Source organism: Notolepis coatsorum (assembly GCF_963971535.1).
Source record: "Notolepis coatsorum genome assembly, chromosome: 5".
NCBI classification, from domain to species: Eukaryota; Metazoa; Chordata; class Actinopteri; order Aulopiformes; family Paralepididae; genus Notolepis; species Notolepis coatsorum.
Genome location: NC_140169.1, coordinates 150,942,386 through 150,961,461, shown reverse-complemented (window position 1 = coordinate 150,961,461; position 19,076 = coordinate 150,942,386). Strand labels below are relative to the sequence as shown.

Below are 19,076 nucleotides of genomic sequence, written 5' to 3'. Positions count from 1 at the left end.
CAGAATAAAAGCCGGAGGTTGATGCGTTCATTGCAAGGGGTTTTGCGGTGCAGGGTTTGCTGTCTGAATGGAGGACCAGGGGAAAGATGGAGGCTGGTTGTGTAGCCACTAGTTGGGGCCCGGGGTGAATATAGCCTTTGCGTACAGGAATGGTGGAGTGGTGATTAGGTTAGACTGTCCAAAGGTAAAGGGAACACGCTTGTTGTTCAGTAAATATACAATCATGTGCTTTTTATGTTTGTATGGTTATTCAGAAACAGGAGGCCGTTTCCGGCCTGCTTGCTTGGGGTTTATGGCAATAAGTACGGGCAGCGTATTTTGCGCCAGGCCCTTGCGGGCAGGGGGATAGTATTTTTTTATTTTGTTGTTGTTGTTTAAAGAGCCACGGGCCGACGATTGGTTAGAGCAGGGGTTCCCAAACTTTTCAGGCCGGGGCCCAGAAAATAAGGCGTCAGAGAGCCGCGGCCCAATGCACATCGTCTGGCTTTTTTTTTTTTTTTTTTTTTTTAGGCGACCGATTTTTTTAGCCAAATATCACTTCAATCCTATTAAGTTAGTTCAAGTTAGTTATTCATTTATATGTGCTATTTATGAGAGGGCTAACTTGTTGCAAAATAATAATGATAATAATAATAGCCTCATTAAAATACTATTGTTGCTTCGGTTGTTTTCAGCGTTTTATGTGCATAATCTGTTATTTAGTTTGAAATGTTCGTTGAAATAAGTAGATTTTTCGTTTTTGTTTATTTATTAAGTTAATATAAAACCATATAGTCACATTTTAGAATACAATAGAATAGAATTTTAGAATACAACTAGAAACACTGTCCTGGCCTGCTTCTAAGTTCAGTGGCATGACAAAAAAAATTAAATAAAAAAAAATAAAAAAATAAAAAAATAAAAAATATATTTTTTTTTTTTTTTTTTTTTATTATTTTTTTTAAATCATCTCGCGGCCCATCCGTGGCTGCTCGCGGCCCACCTTTGGGTCGCGACCCCGACTTTGGGAACCACTGGGTTAGAGGATGATTGGGGTAGCAGGAGTGCGTGACGATTCACAGATCATATTGGCATGATTCAATTTAAAAACGGGGATGTCTAGGATGCCACTCGAAAATTGTAGAACTGGGCTGCGTTTGACGAATGGCTCTTGATCGTGGCCAAATTCGTCTTGCGTTTAGGAAGCTCGGTAGAATATACACTGGATTACAGACGGACCCATGTCTTTTCAGGGGTGGATGGTGTGTTGAGATATTTTTTTCGAGATCTGCACAGTGGGTGAATTATGAGAGTGTGCGATTGCTGGGTAAACGCCAGGCCTCCGTTTAATGACGTATCTCAAACGGCAGGGAGCGGAAGGTATAGAACGTCGGCAACGACGCAAATGGAATTTTCAGGCTCTGGTTCACAACGGTACAGGTCACGGAATCAGATGGATGTGTAATGATGGCGTCGATATGGTGGTGTTCGTCACGGGTCGCGGGATATTAACGTAGTAGTGGTGAAATGAGCGTACGAGAGGGGTCTTCCGAAGCTAACACGTAAGGCTTTTGAAAATATCACCCAGTTTAGCCGGATATTAGGGGATCTTCTCTGGGGGTATAAGCTGGTCTAGCCATAATCGATCCGTTGTTAAGGGTTGTTAGGGGGATGCGGGATTTGCCTGTTGACCACGAGAAGGTTAATTTCAGAAGGCAAGGACCGGCGGAGATCCATAGAATGTGTTTAGCTTGGGCGTCTTATTTCAATACGTTACGCCGTGGCAAATGGGTACGATAGGCTCTTAGCAACAAATCGTTTAATTATACTGTTTACAATGTAAGTGTACATTGCATGTATTGTGTACTAACACTCTTAGAGCAAGCTTGGCCGGGTTGTTATGTTGTTAAGTGTGGATCAGAACGGTATACGAGTCTGAAGCGAGTCATATTGGAAGTTGGGGCTAACTAGCTTAGCTCTGTGGAAGAGCCGCGGTAATCTAGGGACGTTAGGGCGGCGATGTAAGAGATTTGACGAAACACTGTGGGAGCAATTGTTGTTAACACTTTGAGCGCCACTAGGGGGAGACGGCAAATCCCCCACCGTGCCAGACTCTTAAGAGGCTGATTTAGCGAAAACACATGATTTCCGCGGATAGATTTCTATATTATATATTTTAGCTATGTGGAAATGGTTGGGCTCATTTGACAATATGCTAGTTGATGTACAATACGCCAAAAGCCGTTTGTTGATCCATGCCGTCGTTCGTTCACAATTCCACGCCAAAAAAGGCCCAATTCGAGGCGCATTTCCTGAAAGTCGAGATATGAGCGTTTCGCTGCAGCAGCGCGAAATCATATTTTCTCGTCTGAAACACATTGTCCAAGTGCAATAATGTCATGCACTGTACACACAACACTTAGTGGTGTTTATCATTCATGAAATGCAATGCATATATTATATAGAGATATTTGTATCGATCACGTTGTATGCCTATATGCATTTTTATAATAATGTGTAGCTGTATGCTTCAATTCCACACAATTACCGTATACATCTCTCGGCATACTAATATTACATATAGACATTTTCAAGGTAAATCAAAAATATGTATAGAAAACGCAGCAATTTAGCAAAACTGTGCATACGCTTCACATTCGATAAATGGGGGGGGGGGTAGATCATGATTGCATTTATTCCAAGTGCGTGACATTATGCACTTGGAATAAATGCAATCATGATCTACCCCCCCCCCCCCCCCCCATTTATCGAATGTGAAGCGTTGTCATCAAGTAAAGTATAAAAATATCCCTATATGCATTGCATTTCATGAATGCTAAAACACCAAGTGGTTTAGTGACTAAACCACTTGGTGTTTTAGCATTCATGAAATGCAATGCATATAGGGATATTTTTATATAGAGTACGTTACATGCCATATGCATTTTTATATCTAATGTATATATATATCTCTTCAATTTCACACAATTACTGTATACATCTCTCGGCATACTAATATTACATATAGACATTTTCAAGGTAAATCAAAAATATGTATAGAAAACGCAGCAATTTAGCAAAACTGTGCATACGCTTCACATTCGATAAATGGGGGGGGGGGGGGGGTAGATCATGATTGCATTTATTCCAAGTGCATAATGTCACACATTGTACACTAATGCAATCATGATCTACCCCCCCCCCCCCCCCCCCCCCCATTTATCGAATGTGAAGCGTTGTCATCAAGTAAAGTATAAAAATATCCCTATATGCATTGCATTTCATGAATGCTAAAACACCAAGTGGTTTAGTGACTAAACCACTTGGTGTTTTAGCATTCATGAAATGCAATGCATATAGGGATATTTTTTATATAGATTACGTTGCATGCCATATGAATTTTTATAATAATGTATATATATATTGCTTCAATTTCACACAATTACTGTATATCTCAGCATACTAATATGTCTTCACAGCTGTTCGTGATGAATTTACCTGCATATCATGGTGTAGTCGTCCACAGGTATTCTGACATGTAATGCTGCTATGATGCCTGAATTTTCCCCAAGGGGATCAATAAAGGAATATCTTATCTCATTTTTGCATTGCATTGTATTCTGTATATTATAATCTAAGACACACAAGTTATAAAAATCATTGCATTATAATGTATTATGTATATAATACACACTTGACACTTGATGGAGTGGAAGAAATGTCTTTACTTCAGATAAGTAGTGATTGCATTAGCAAGTGCACCATGTGTTCAACAGATACTCGACACACATGTTGTAAAAAACACATTGCATAATAATGTTCTGTATATACACACTTGACACTTGAAGTGTACAATATTTATTCACCATTGGGTACGCCATGTAAAGTGCATTCACATTCATGCTATAATATAAAAGCATAATGAACTATCTATAACACTTGAAGTGGACAATATGTGTTCACTTCAGGTAAGGCACACCATGTACAGTGCATTGTTTTGACCTGGACATATCTATACAGTAGCAAAAACAACATACAATGTGTATATATTTAAGTCCATTCATTTTCGACCTGGCAAAATGGTCGCTGCACATGTGCATGTAAAATATGTTTAGTGTTGACCTGACAAAATGGCAGATAACCATTATGTGTGTGCATCAGCACACATGTACATTTATAAAGGTCTTGTGTTCAACCCATCCTCGGCACACTATAAACACTTGGTGTAAAAAATGTATTCACTTCAGATAAAAGCACCATTTTGGTACACCATGTAAAGTGCATTCACATTCATGCTATAATATAAAAGCATAATGAACTATCTATAACACTTGAAGTGGACAATATGTGTTCACTTCAGGTAAGGTACACCATGTACAGTGCATTGTTTTGACCTGGACATATCTATACAGTAGCAAAAACAACATACAATGTGTATATATTCAAGTCCATTCATTTTCGACCTGGCAAAATGGTCGCTGCACATGTGCATGTAAAATATGTTTAGTGTTGACCTGACAAAATGGCAGATAACCATTATGTGTGTGCATCAGCACACATGTACATTTATAAAGGTCTTGTGTTCAACCCATCCTCGGCACACTATAAACACTTGGTGTAAAAAATGTATTCACTTCAGATAAAAGCACCATTTTGGTACACCATGTAAAGTGCATTCACATATGTACATAGTGTGTTAGTTAGTAAAGTGAGCCATATGTACTCTGTGAAACTCTGTGAAAATGATCAGCAGCTAACACCAGGACACTGATGAACGGCATTGACAAGATAGACCAACATTGCTACTCTGAAAGTGGACCAAGAATAGTGTTTCAAATATATCCATGTGCACAGTAAATTTTGCAGAGTAAATTTTACTCAAACTGAGTCCATTTGAGCCCAAATGGACTCAGTCTATGCTAATATTCTGGTCTGGCTGAAATAGCTCCTGGAATCGGTTGACAAGGTAATCTAGGACCGGGCGTACTTTGTACAGTTTATCAGCCTTGTCTGCTGTCTCGTTGTTGCTAAAATGTAGAAACCTCCAAATGACCTGGTATCTATTACGTGCCATTGTTTTGGAGAAATAGGCGCAATGGAAACATTTTAGAGTTGACCAGTACAGTTTGAGTAAAATGTACTCAGTTTGAGTCAAATATACTCAGCAAAATTTACTGTGCCAACACCTTTGTTCTGTACAACCAGTAATACCTATATTGTGAAATACTTACACTATTTACAAGACACTATACAATATACTACACACCCTCAATAACCCTACGCTCTGCATCGTCTGGCCGCCTCAGACACACATTGTTACTCAGCTGATAGAGTTGTGCCCGTCCTGATGACTTGTCGTACAGAACCTGTAAGTCACTTTGGATAAAAGCGTCAGCTAAATGACTAAATATATACACTCATATATCATAACACATACTACGGGGAAGTACGCACCCATCCATATATATATATATTTCATGGAGAGTGTTTCCACTCTTAGCACACAAAGAGAGTTTATGCTAGCGATAATGCTCAGCTAGCATAATCTCTCTTTGTGTGGTAGGGTGTGAAACACTCTTGATGTAGGGGGACTCCACACTTCGAGCAGTATGATCTGGTTTCCCGCCTAATGCCTTTTTTTTTACAGACCCGGCACTCTCTCGTGGGATGCGTCTTTTTTGGGGTGGGTGGGTACTTCTCCATAACATGCATTTTTAGCTTGCCATCCAACCTGCAGTGTGGATCTGTCTTTTGGGCCCTGGAAGCTCCCTCCCACCTCACACCCCCCACCCCCCCACCTGCGGCACCTGCCTCTGCCTCATCTGCCTCACCTGCGGCACGTGCGGCACTGGCCACTGTGCGAGCTAAACCGGCTGCATCTGCCTCATCACACAAATCAGCGATGACTTGTATTTGAAACTGCATGAGTGACTTGTGCGGTCCTGTTGGCTGTCTGGCTCTGTACAGAACATAGGCATTGTTCATGGCTATTTGAATCAAATATACTACGAACTTCTTGGTCCACTTTGCAGTCTTCCTAATGAACGGATAGTAACTGATATGCTGATCTAACTTGTCAACCCCGTTCATGCAGACATTATATGTGAGCACGCAGTCTGGCTTCATTGCCGGTACCTTCGTCCTATGACCCTTCTTCCAGACGAGTGTTTCCATTAGAGTGCCATGGTGAAAGCTGCTGATCATTTTGACAATCCGCTTGTCTCTCCAGGCGAGAAGACCCGATTGTTGTGCAGGGCCATGGTCTCGCCCACCGGCAGCTCAACATTGGTTACACGCTTTATCTGCGCCGGTTCTCCCCGGTGCATCCTCAAGGTACCGCAGATGTGGGTCCTCAACTGTAGGAGTATGTCAGACAAGGCCACTGAATTATAGAAGTTATCCATGTATAAAAAGTAACCTTTGTTCGACAGACGTCCTAGGAGCCCAACAACCGTGTCCTTGAGGGGTACATAGTCCCCACAAAATGGTCGCAGTGAAAAGCAGTAACCAGTGTGAGAATCACAGAGCACATATGACCTGATCCCATATTTGGTGGGCTTCAGGGGGCTGAACACTCTGAATTGTAGTTTGCCACGCCAGGCCAGCATCCCCTCGTCTATGCTAATATTCTTGTCTGGCTGAAATAGCTCCCGGAATCGGTTGACAAGGTAGTCAAGGACCGGGCGTACTTTGTACATTTTATCAGACTTGTCTGCCGTCTCGTTGTTGCTAAAATGTAGAAACCTCCAAATGACCTGGTATCTATTACGTGCCATTGTTTTGGAGAAATAGGCGCAATGGAAAAACTTTAGAGTTGACCAGTACATATATAGTTGCGGCTTCCGATCGATCCCCGTTAGGAATAGTATTCCTAGGAACTTCCACAATTCTGCAAGGGTGACAGGCGTCCAACTGCGTAGCCTATTACTCTGCCTGTTGGGATCAATGACGGCCATTGTTTGTTCAGCATACAAGTTTGTTTCCTGTACAATGCCACCCATGAGTTCATCGGTGAGGAACAGCCGCAGAAAGGCAAGGGTCTTGGTGGATGCGATGGTGGCCGCATCGTGTAGTGTCCTGGCTCTGCGTCAAAGGTAAATTTAAGTGGCACAAAACTGTCTGTACCTTTGATCCACTCATCGCTCCCACCAGCAGCTGTGCTTTTACGGCATCGGCCTCTGCCTCTGCCCCGACCTCTGCCCCGGCCTCGACCTTTGCCTGTAAATTATGAGATTACAATAACTAACTGGTATACTACAATGCACTGTAGACACATTCATATAATACATATTAGAAACTTGTGTGAGTGAATGAGTCAGTGTGAGATAGTGATCAAAACTCACCCCGCTGCTTAGCGTGGACATCCTCTTCTTCAGAATCTGTCTCTGCCTCAGCAGCTGGTCCTGCTTTCGCTGAAGCTGAAATAACAAGGGATGTCAGCTTTGTCACAATGCATGAGAGAGAAAGAGAGAGAGATAGAGAGAGCGAGATATATACACACCTATCGGAGGTGTGCATGGTCTCCTTGCTGTACGCATGGCAACTTCGACATCGGAGTCAACGGACTCCATGTCATCTATTGCGCCTTCTGCAATCTCCTCCACAGAGTCTGTGTCAGAATCTGCAATAAAAAACAGTAAAGTCAGATTTTTGAGAGAGAGAGGAGAGGACACACACCGTTTAGAGAGATAGAGAGAGAGAGAGAGAGAGAGAGAGAGAGAGAGAGATAGAGAGAGAGAGAAAGAGAGAGAGAGAGAGAGAGAGAGAGAGAGAGAGAGAGAGAGAGAGAGAGAGAGAGAGAGAGATAGAGAGAGACCAACCACACACAGGAAAACATGCTCAACTAGTTCCCAGTAACAATCAATTACAGAGAGAGATAGAGAGAGAGAGATAGAGAGAGAGAGAGAGAGAGAGAGAGAGAGAGAGAGAGAGAGAGAGAGAGAGAGAGAGAGAGAGAGAGAGAGAGAGAGAGAGAGAGAGAGAGAGAGAGAGAGAGAGAGAGAGAGAGGAGTTGGAAATAGAGGTGGAGAAAGAGAAAGAGAAGGTGGAGAAAGAGAGAGAGAGTGCAGGGGTGGGGGGTGGGGATGGGGGGGGGGGGGTTACTAACATGCCCAACAGATATAACAATTGAGCCATGCATGCAACATCAAAGCACATCAAAAGACACAACGTGGCTACTGGCTACTAGTGCTACTTCAATCAATGTCATTCACCATGCTGCATTGAGACCAGATCAAAGACCACGTGGCGATATCATGCATGCAGTCACAAAACATTCTAAAATCAAATTGTAATTTTACATGTACTATATTATGCATAGCCTACCCAGACTGATAAGTGCCCACGCTAGGTCTTAGGTCAGATCGATAACTTCATAACTCATTGGTCTGTTCATCTCCACATCAAACAGCGTCCTGCGAAGCGGTTGACATGCAGGACCAAATGAGTCTACAAACTGTTGTTTGTTACTTCACTGACCGACAAGACACAGCGAATGCACTGTTCCGACCCCACCCAGTCATCGACCTTAGGTCGATTGATTGGGGTTGCGGAGTATTTTTATTTTAGTTGCACTGGGAAGGACTTTTCCTATTCAGATGAGGTCCATTTCCCTTATCCGGTTACACGTATTATCACTGTATGGCTTTACTTGATAATCACATTTATACAGAACCCACCTTTAATATATATACATATATATATTTCTCTCCTTAGGTCTCCGTCTGGATAAAGCCACACTTCTAAAGTTTTTACATCATAAATCAGGAACATTACGGGACCGCGTGGTTGTCGGCTGGTTAAAGGGTCACTTCTAAAGTTTTTACATCATAAATCAGGAAGCAATGGGTAAAGTTACAATGCAAAAAACATTTCAATGATTACCCGTCGTCTTTCAGTTTTAGAAGAATGGAAGCAAAAAGGTGTGTTCCAAAAGAAGGTTGTTTTATTTTTTAAAAGTATAAGATTACATTAAAGGCACAGTTTCATGTTTATAAGTACACAGGTTTCTGCTCACAATATATCAGAATTCAGTCATCTCCACAAAATCTCTCAAAAATCTGGCTCGAAGGAGGAACAGTCATCTTTATACTGATCCTGCATCATATCTCTATTGGTCCAAAAACAGCGATGTCACAGGGATGTCATCTCACCAGCCAACCAACGTACAATACGCAGTATATACTTATCCAATCGTTCCACTTTACGTGCACAGCAAGTGTCCCTCCCTTTTCCCTTACTTGCGTTACCTCCAGTTACATAGTTCCTTCAAGTATCAGAAAGTCCCTCCACTTTTCATCTCATTCAGAACCCACAAAGGGTTAACCGGTTAACCATGCGTCTGCCGGCCGGAGAGCTCAGGGAAGATGCCCTGCCTGGCAAGGTCACATTCATATGGTTAACTCCCTACTGCAGGCTCATGTGGAGGGAGGGAGACAGATGCATCTGTACAGACCAAGCAAATCATTCTTCTCTACGCGAAAGCATATAATTGAATAATGAAGCATATAATTACATGTGAAAAATAGGTTAGATTCACACAATCACTGTCTTCCAACCAGAGTTTTAGTTTTAAAGTGTATAAAGAATATACTGGTTATAAAAGAACAAACAGGATGTCAATTTCAAAAAGGGTCACTGTTGTTCTGTGGCACTTAACATGTGTTTACACATAACGTGTTTCCTTTCTGACGGGGCATTACCAGCCAGAATACATGTCACATCTAGACACCTATAGTAACATATGCCTAGAACAGGATGTCATACTAACCAGTGTCACTTAGTTGGCTGTGACACTTTACACCTCCTCTGTCATCCTGGTCGGTCATTTTCCATTGTCTTAATAGCGTCTGTACTGGGGGACGAGATGGCGATTGCGGGGTCACGTGGCTGTGACTCTCCACACCCCCTCTGCCATCTTGGTACCTTGTTACCCTGGTAGCCGGCGGGAAGACTTGCATCTGTTGTTCCCTGGCTGGACGGCTCGATAGGATAGGGGCCACGTCGTGGCTTGGTATCCGGCGGGAAGACTTGCATCTGTTGTTCCCGGCCAACGCACCTGAAGACAACACCTGGTGGTCATCTTGGGGTCATCTTGGTCATCTTGGTCATCGTGGTCATCTTGGTCATCTTGGTCATCTTGGTCATCTTGGTCATCGTGGGGTCACCCCCTCTGACCTCTTGGATCTCTCCCATAGTTTGAGGTAGGTTGAATTGTCACTTCTCGGGCGACCCCACGGGTCCCTGAGAATTGTAGCAGCAGTCCTTTATTGAAGGGTGGTTGGCCTGGTCGTGTGACCCTGTCCGTAGGCCTCGCAGGACATCACAGATACAGTCCACAGAGGACTCATTTCTTTTCTCTCTTTCAGGTCCATTCAGGGCTCTCGTCGCCCTGTAACCTGGGTCCAGGCCGATGTCTCTCTGTCCGGTCTAGGAGGTCTAGGAGGTCTGGGAGGTCTGGGAGGTCTAGGAGGTCTGGGAGGTCTGGGAGGTCTAGATGAGGACCTTGAGGATGCTCTGGAGCTTGACCTATCCCGGTCTTCCTCCATTTCCGAGTTCTGACCTGAGTCAGTATAATTCTTCTTGCCATTCGCTGCGTCGTCCACTGACTCCGGGGGACCTCCCCCCGTCTAAGAATGCTCCTGGCCCGAAATAGGGCAGGTTCTGATCCTTCCGGTCCGAACTGTACTGTCGGTCTCCTTGGTGTATCCTAAGGAGGGAGGTCGGTTCATTCCAGGATCGCAACATATCCACTTTGATCATCTGATCCTTCATATCATACAGCTTCATACAGCTCTCTCTGCCACCCCGTTCGTATTGGGCTGGTAGGGTACAGAGTATTGGGCCATTACACCCGCTTCCTCCAGTAGTTTCAGTCCTGCTCTCAGATACTGCTATTCGTCTCGATGGCACTGGTTCAGGTTTTGTCCCCCTTACCAGCGCACATTGTTCACAGGCCTTTCGGACTGTTGTTTCCGTCCACTTCCTTCTTGCACAGGGGGTCGACCCTGTGTTGTGCTTGTCTCGGTCCAGACTGGGTAGTTAGTTACTGTTATGTCTGGTGTTAGCTCTGGCTAGTTAGCCAGCTTGTAGATTCAGGCTATGTAGCCTCTTATAGACTCAGCTCCTGCTGATAACACCAGCCTGTATTATTACGCTGGTTCCACTTCCGTCACAGTAGCAGGACTTATTCTGATTTTAAGTAAACATTAGGTTACTTCTAGTTCAGGTGACCTGGTACCTATTTTTCTACTTAGGTTTCGACTGTAAGTAAACATTACGTTACTTTTTAGTCGTGAGTAAACTTTTACTGCAATCACAAAAATATACTTTAAGTGTGATTCTTTCTTTGAGTAGAACCTTCTACGTTTTTGACTTTAAGTAAACATTACGTTACTTTTTAGTCGTGAGTAAACTTTTACTGCAATCACAAAAATATACTTTAAGTGTGACTCTTTCTTTGAGTAGAACCTTCTACGTTTTTGACTTTAAGTAAACATTACGTTACTTTTTAGTCGTGAGTAAACTTTTACTGCAATCACAAAAATATACTTTAAGTGTGATTCTTTCTTTGAGTAGAACCTTCTACGTTTTTGACTTTAAGTAAACATTACGTTACTTTTTAGTCGTGAGTAAACTTTTACTGCAATCACAAAATATACTTTAAGTGTGATTCTTTCTTTGAGTAGAACCTTCTACGTTTTTGACTGTAAGTAAACATTACGTTACTTTTTAGTCGTGAGTAAACTTTTACTGCAATCACAAAAATATACTTTAAGTGTGATTCTTTCTTTGAGTAGAACCTTCTACGTTTTTGACTTTAAGTAAACATTACGTTACTTTTTAGTCATAAGTAAACTTTTAATGCAATCACAAAAATATACTTTAAGTGTGATTCTTTCTTTGAGTAGAACCTTCTACGTTTTTGACTGTAAGTAAACATTACGTTACTTTTTAGTCGTGAGTAAACTTTTACTGCAATCACAAAAATATACTTTAAGTGTGATTCTTTCTTTGAGTAGAACCTTCTACGTTTGGTTTTTTCAAATCTGTAATTAATTCTACTCCAGAGGCACCTGACAGCAGTAATTTCGGTTCATATTCTATCGGCTTTTGATACCTATTTAAATAGTATAAAGCCCAACTCACTTGAACTCATGTTCTAAGCCCCGGAACCTCCAATCCATTTTGACAGACCTATAAACCAGTGACTTGGCCGCCTAAGCACCACAGCGTCCTGTATGCTGAGGCTTCCAAGTCCCCACAAATCTGATAGGCCCGTCGGATACAGAGACCCTGATGCTCGCTCTGTCCCCCCGTGTCAAGGTGCTAAGCTTGATGAGAGTTTGCAGAGTCTCAATTTTTTACCCATAGGCGCTGGTGAGTGTACATCTCATGCAGCTAATATGGTTGGTAGGGTGCTAACCTACCAAATGGTTGCTGTCAGGAAATCCCTTCTGAATGAAATAGATTACAAATTCACTTTACTTTACTCTGGGTTTAGAGCAAGGACGGACATCTTTACATATTATACTTAAAATATATACAAAATTCATGTAGTATTCTATGTCATGTTTCTTCCTAAATGACAATAACACTTTATATTATTCCTCTTGACAGATGAGCTGTATGTCAAGTGCAGTTTGCACTTGCTTGAGTGTCATGTGTCAGGGCCCCAGAAGGTAAGGATACTATCGATTCTCCTTCCGGGCTTTGAATTCCTCCCTTGTTGTCCTCACCTCTGCTTGCTGTTCTGGGGTTAATACCTACCTCGTCTGGAGGTAGGTATTCGATGCCGGAAGGATCCTTTTTCCTTGTTCTAGCCTTAGCTGGTGGCTGTTGCTGGGCTTTGGGAGGCCGGAGTTGAGCCTTCTCATCTCGCGGGTTCTCCCCTTTCCTTTCCCCCTTGTTGTGTTGGTTGTGAGAAAGCATTTTGACTTGGTCATACAACCTACATTCGGTACGTAACTGGTCTCGTGACCATACTGCGCATTTGGCTGCCAGTAGGTTACCCCCTGGGACACCTATGAATAGTTTTTCAATCAGTAAGCCTGATCCTTGTATAGGTGCTCCACGTATGACTGATTCTGCTGCAGTAGTGAGAGACAGGCTCCCGTCTCGTACCCGTGGTATTAGTTTCTCCACCATGTTTTCCCCTGGAACTTGACCGGGGGTCCTTACTTCTCTTTCCATCATTTGGGCCATTGAGGCCCTTTCGGGGATCTCTAGTTCTTTGAGATGTCTCAACATGCGAGCTAGCGTCTCCTGTGCTTGCATCTCCTGAGCGAGCATCTGCTGCGCCAGCTTCTCATGAGCTAGCATCTGCTGCGCCAGCATCTGTTGTGCTAGCTTCTCTTGAGCCAGCGTCTGATGTGCTAGCATCTGTTGTGCTAGCTTCTCTTGAGCTAGCGTCTGATGCGCTAGCATCTGTTGTGCTAGCTTCTCTTGAGCTAGCGTCTGATGTGCTAGCATCTGTTGTGCTAGCATTTCCTGGGCTAGCTTCTCTTGTGCTAGCTTCTTCTGAGCTAGCGTTGGGTGCGCCAGCTCCTCCTGAGCTAGCATCTCCTGTGTTAGCTTCTCTTGTGCTAGCTTCTCCTGAGCTAGCATTGGTTGCGCCAGCTCCTCCTGAGCTAGCATCTCCTGTGCTAGCTTCTCTTGTGCTAGCTTCTCCTGAGCTAGCATTGGTTGCGCCAGCTCCTCCTGAGCTAGCATCTCCTGTGCTAGCTTCTCTTGTGCTAGCTTCTCCTGAGCTAGCGTTGGGTGCGCCAGCTCCTCCTGAGCTAGCATTGGTTGTGCCAGCTCCTCCTGAGCTAGCATCTCTTGTGCTAGCTTCCCTTGTGCTAGCTTCTCCTGAGCTAGCGTTGGTTGTGCCAGCTCCTCCTGAGCTAGCATCTCTTGTGCTAGCTTTCCTTGTGCTAGCTTCTCCTGAGCTAGCGTTGGTTGTGCCAGCTCCTCCTGAGCTAGCATCTCCTGGGCTAGCTTATCTTGTGCTAGCTTCTCCTGAGCTAGCGTTGGGTGCGCCAGCTCCTCCTGAGCTAGCATTGGTTGTGCCAGCTCCTCCTGAGCTAGCATCTCTTGTGCTAGCTTCCCTTGTGCTAGCTTCTCCTGAGCTAGCGTTGGTTGTGCCAGCTCCTCCTGAGCTAGCATCTCCTGGGCTAGCTTCTCTTGTGCTAGCTTCTCCCGAGCTAGCGTTGGTTGTGCCAGCTCCTCCTGAGCTAGCATCTCCTGGGCTAGCTTCTCTTGAGCTAGCGTTGGTTGTGCCAGCTTCTCCTGAGCTAGCATCTCCTGGGCTAGCTTCTCTTGTGCTAGCTTCTCTTGGGCTAGCGTTGGTTGCTAGCTCCGGCTATTTAGCCTGCTGTTAGCTCCTGGCTTTGTTAGCCTGTGGTGAGCTAGTTAGCTTTTGGCTAGTTAGCCATCAATCAGCTCCTGGCTTTGTTAGCCTGTGGTTGGCTAGTTAGCTCTTGGCTAGTTAGCCATCAATTCACTCCTGGCTTGTTAGCCTGTTGGGAGCTCCTGTCTGGCTAGGGCCAGTTCATTTGTGTTAGCACTGGCTCGTTAGCCCATGGTGAGCTAGTTAGCTTCCGTCTGGCTGGGGCCAGCTCATGGGTGTTAGCACTGGCTTGTTAGCCGATGGTGAGCTAGTTAGCTTCCCTCTGGCTGGGGCCAGTTCACTTCCTGTTAGTACTGGCTTGTTAGCATGTTGTGAGCTAGTTAGCTCTTGGCTAGTTAGCCATCAAGTTAGCATTCAGTTCACTCCTGGCTTGTCAGCCCGTGTTCCAGTGAACGCGCCGTTTTAGCTAGCGTCACGTAGCCTCGGGCTAGGTAGCCATCCAGTTAGCATTCAGTTCACTCCTGGCTTGTCAGCCCATGTTCCAGTGAACGCGCCGTTTTAGCTAGTGTCACGTAGCCTCGGGCTAGGTAGCCATCCAGTTAGCATTCAGTTCACTCCTGGCTTGTCAGCCCGTGTTCCAGTGAACGCGCCGTTTTAGCTAGCGTCACGTAGCCTCGGGCTAGGTAGCCATCCAGTTAGCATTCAGTTCACTCCTGGCTTGTCAGCCCGTGTTCCAGTGAACGCGCCGTTTTAGCTAGCGTCACATAGCCTCGGGCTAGGTAGCCATCCAGTTAGCATTCAGTTCACTCCTGGCTTGTCAGCCCGTGTTCCAGTGAATGCGCCGTTTTAGCTAGCGTCACGTAGCCTTGGGCTAGGTAGCCATCCAGTTAGCATTTAGCTAGCCTGTGGCTAGCCAGCCTGCCTTCCTGTGGGCAAAGCACGAAATTATGTTGCACTTGTAACTCCCCCCAGAGCCTTCTAGTGAAGCGTGATTTTTTTTCTTCGGCCGTTAGCACCTATTCAGTTAGTATAAATGCCCAACGCCAGGGACGCCATGATAAGTGCCCACGCTAGGTCTTAGGTCAGATCGATAACTTCATAACTCATTGGTCTGTTCATCTCCACATCAAACAGCGTCCTGCGAAGCGGTTGACATGCAGGACCAAATGAGTCTACAAACGGTAGTTTGTTACTTCACTGACCGACAAGACACAGCGAATGCACTGTTCCGACCCCACCCAGTCATCGACCTTAGGTCGATTGATTGGGGTTGCGGAGTATTTTTATTTTAGTTGCACTGGGAAGGACTTTTCCTATTGAGATGAGGTCCATTTCCCTTATCCGGTTACACGTATTATCACTGTATGGCTTTACTTGATAATCACATTTATACAGAACCCACCTTTAATCTATATACATATATATATTTCTCTCCTTAGGTCTCCGTCTGGATAAAGCCACACTTCTAAAGTTTTTACATCATAAATCAGGAACATTACGGGACCGCGTGGTTGTCGGCTGGTTAAAGGGTCACTTCTAAAGTTTTTACATCATAAATCAGGAAGCAATGGGTAAAGTTACAATGCAAAAAACATTTCAATGCTTACCCGTCGTCTTTCAGTTTTAGAAGAATGGAAGCAAAAAGGTGTGTTCCAAAAGAAGGTTGTTTTATTTTTTTAAAGTATAAGATTACATTAAAGGCACAGTTTCTAGTGTAAAGTACACAGGTTTCTGCTCACAATATATCAGAATTCAGTCATCTCCACAAAATCTCTCAAAAATCTGGCTCCTCGAAGGAGGAACAGTCATCTTTATACTGATCCTGCATCATATCTCTATTGGTCCAAAAACAGCTATGTCACAGGGATGTCATCTCACCAGCCAACCAACGTACAATACGCAGTATATACTTATCCAATCGTTCCACTTTACGTGCACAGCAAGTGTCCCTCCCTTTTCCCTTACTTACCCACAAAGGGTTAACCGGTCAACCATGCGTCTGCCGGCTCAGGGAGGAGGCCATGCCTGGCAAGGTCACATTCTTATGGTTAACTCCCTACTGCAGGCTCATGTGGAGGGAGGGAGACAGATGCATCTGTACAGACTAGGGCTGTCTTAAATACTTCGAAGCTTCGAAGCTTCGTTCGATGGCACAAGCTTCGAACATAAAAAAAAAATCGAAGTTTAAAATAAAATAAAAAAAAAATATTTTTTTTTTTTCAAAAAAACATTTTTTCAATTTTTTTTTTTACTTCGATTTGTGTGTGTGTGTGTGTGTGTGTGTGTGTGTGTGTGTGTGTGTGTGTGTGTGTGTGTGTGTGTGTGTGTGTGTGTGTGTGTGTGTGTGTGTGTGTGTGTGTGTGTGTGTGTGTGTGTGTGTGTGTGTGTGTGTGTGTGTGTGTGTGAACTACCCATCCCAGTTAGGACAGCCGAATCCCGTCCAATCTTTCGCCGTCGACTAAAGACTCACTTCTTCAACCATTATCTGAAATGATTAAAAAAAAAAAAAAAAAAAAAATCTAACCGTGACTAACCTTACTGTCATGCACTTGTCCTAATAAACTAACCTACACTGTAACACGCAACACTTTGATGAACATTGTTACTCAGCTGATAGAGTTGTACCCTTCTTGCTGTCTTGTCGTACAGAACTTGTAAGTCGCTTTGGATAAAAGCGTCAGCTAAATGACTAAATGTAAGTGTGTGTGTGTGTGTGTGCGCGCGCCTTGTAGAATTCCACACATAAGAAAGAAAGATACTGGGATGAATAAACAAAATAGGAAATAAAATGTAGAAATGCATGCAATACATAAATAAATATGAATCTCCATATATGAAATATAACATTTAGATAAGATGCTACTGAGATGTTTTGGTGAGTTCTTTGTTTTTTTGTGGAAGTTGCCCTTCTTAAAAATGCATGAACATTCACTGATAATTGGTCTGTAGTGGAGTCTACAAGGTCTACATTGCCGGACCATGTAGAATCCGGACCTTGTAGACTGACATATTGTTTAATACCTACTCTCAACTATTACTATAAAAACGGCTATGAAAATCTACTAACTAGTGTTACTAAAACACGGACTAAGCACTTATCTAAAAGTGCTGTACTTGCTACAGTACTGCAACTAATATTACCTGGTACTACAAAAGAAAATAAGTATTACAAAATGAAGAAAATATATTATCAATCACTACTACTACTAGAAATACTATCACTACTACTATGAATGCTAAATGCTCAAAATCAAATCAAATCAAAACGCTAATCTCTCTCTATCTCTCTATCTATCTATCTATCTATCTCTCTCTCTCTCTCTCTCTCTCTCTCTCTCTCTCTCTCTCTCAATGATAACTGTATTCACAAAATCCGAAGACGCACTGAGCTCACGCTGGGTGTGTTCAGGTTAAATATCAGGTGGGCAGGTCAAGATCGTCACGATCTTTACTATCGACCAATCACAGCAGAGATCCATCATCCTTATAATAATGCAGGTAGATTGACTGATAACATTATACATGTGTTACAACATAGGGCTATACTGCCACCTGGCGGAATCGAGCGAAGTTGCATGTCTAGACGTTCAGAAATGTGGTAGCAAGATGGCCGCCGATGTCTAGTTCACGAAAGAAAAAAAAAAAAAAAAAAAAAAAAAAAAACAGAGAAATCTCGTGAGTGGCACTCAAAGTGTTAAGATAAAAAATAGAGGATTGTAAACATTTAAAAGCAGGCTGGAGGTCTTCGATCATGTGTAGGGGAGGGAGCACTAGAGTATAGGACTGTATCATTAGCATAAAAATTATGGATTATTTTCCCTAGATCATTTATAAAATAGAGAATAAAACTGGTGCTAAAATCGACCCTTAGGGAACACCTTTGTTCATTTCTAAAACGCTTCATTTGTAATAACATACTCCTACTCTGCCTCACGCTGTGCCATGGATGCACTTGCATTTGGGCCTGCATTTGCACTTGCATCTAGATTCATGAATATACTGTAGGGCCCTATATTTCAATCATATGTTGTTTAATGACCCTAAGGTAAGCACTCAGTATCGGTATGGATGGGCGGTGATAGAAGTGGTGTGTACTCACGGCGCTGGCAGGACCGGTGGCTGGCAGGCCCAGGGTGATGTTGGGCAGGGAGGGAGACGTGTAGTGAGACAGCTGGCTGAGCGAGCCCTCCCGCAGAGCCAGTCTCTGCATCAGGCAGGCCTGGAGACACACAGACACACACACACACACACACACACGCACGCACGCACGCACGCACGCACGCACGCACGCACACACACACACACACACACACACACACACACACACACACACACACACACACACACACACACACACACACACACACACACACACACACACACACACACACACACACACACACACACACACACACACACACACACACACACAGACGTGTACATGCTCCCCCCACCCCCACGTATACACACAAACATACACTCTTGCACATGCCGATGTGAAAACCTGCACACACACTTATGCAAACACACATGTGCATGAACGCACGTGCACAACTCTAGCCAGAAGTGTTCCTTACCTCTCCATGGCTGCCAGACATAGTGACCCCGTTCTCATTGGGGATGTTACTGGAGCTGTTGTTGGGTGAACTGGGACCCGAGCCTGGTGCACTGTTACACGCTGATTCTGACAAAGACACAGCACTTCTGGTTTACCAACAGGCCTGAGAGACTATTGGCTATCCCATGTGAGACATATGACTGATTTACC

General features: G+C 43.8%; 1 protein-coding gene across 1 annotated transcript in view; it reads right to left on the bottom strand.

Annotated features, from left to right (window-relative positions):
• LOC311228426 (solute carrier family 15 member 1-like) overlaps positions 1-19,076 on the bottom strand; it is a gene marked incomplete at both ends in the record, with an annotated part of 172,677 nt that overhangs the window by 40,905 nt on the left and 112,696 nt on the right. The window contains 4 exons of the mRNA XM_084314333.1: positions 7,105-7,197; positions 7,323-7,397; positions 18,408-18,527; positions 18,886-18,992. Of these exons, the coding sequence (XP_084170459.1) occupies positions 7,105-7,197; positions 7,323-7,397; positions 18,408-18,527; positions 18,886-18,992 (395 nt within the window). The remainder of the gene's footprint in view (positions 1-7,104; positions 7,198-7,322; positions 7,398-18,407; positions 18,528-18,885; positions 18,993-19,076) is intronic.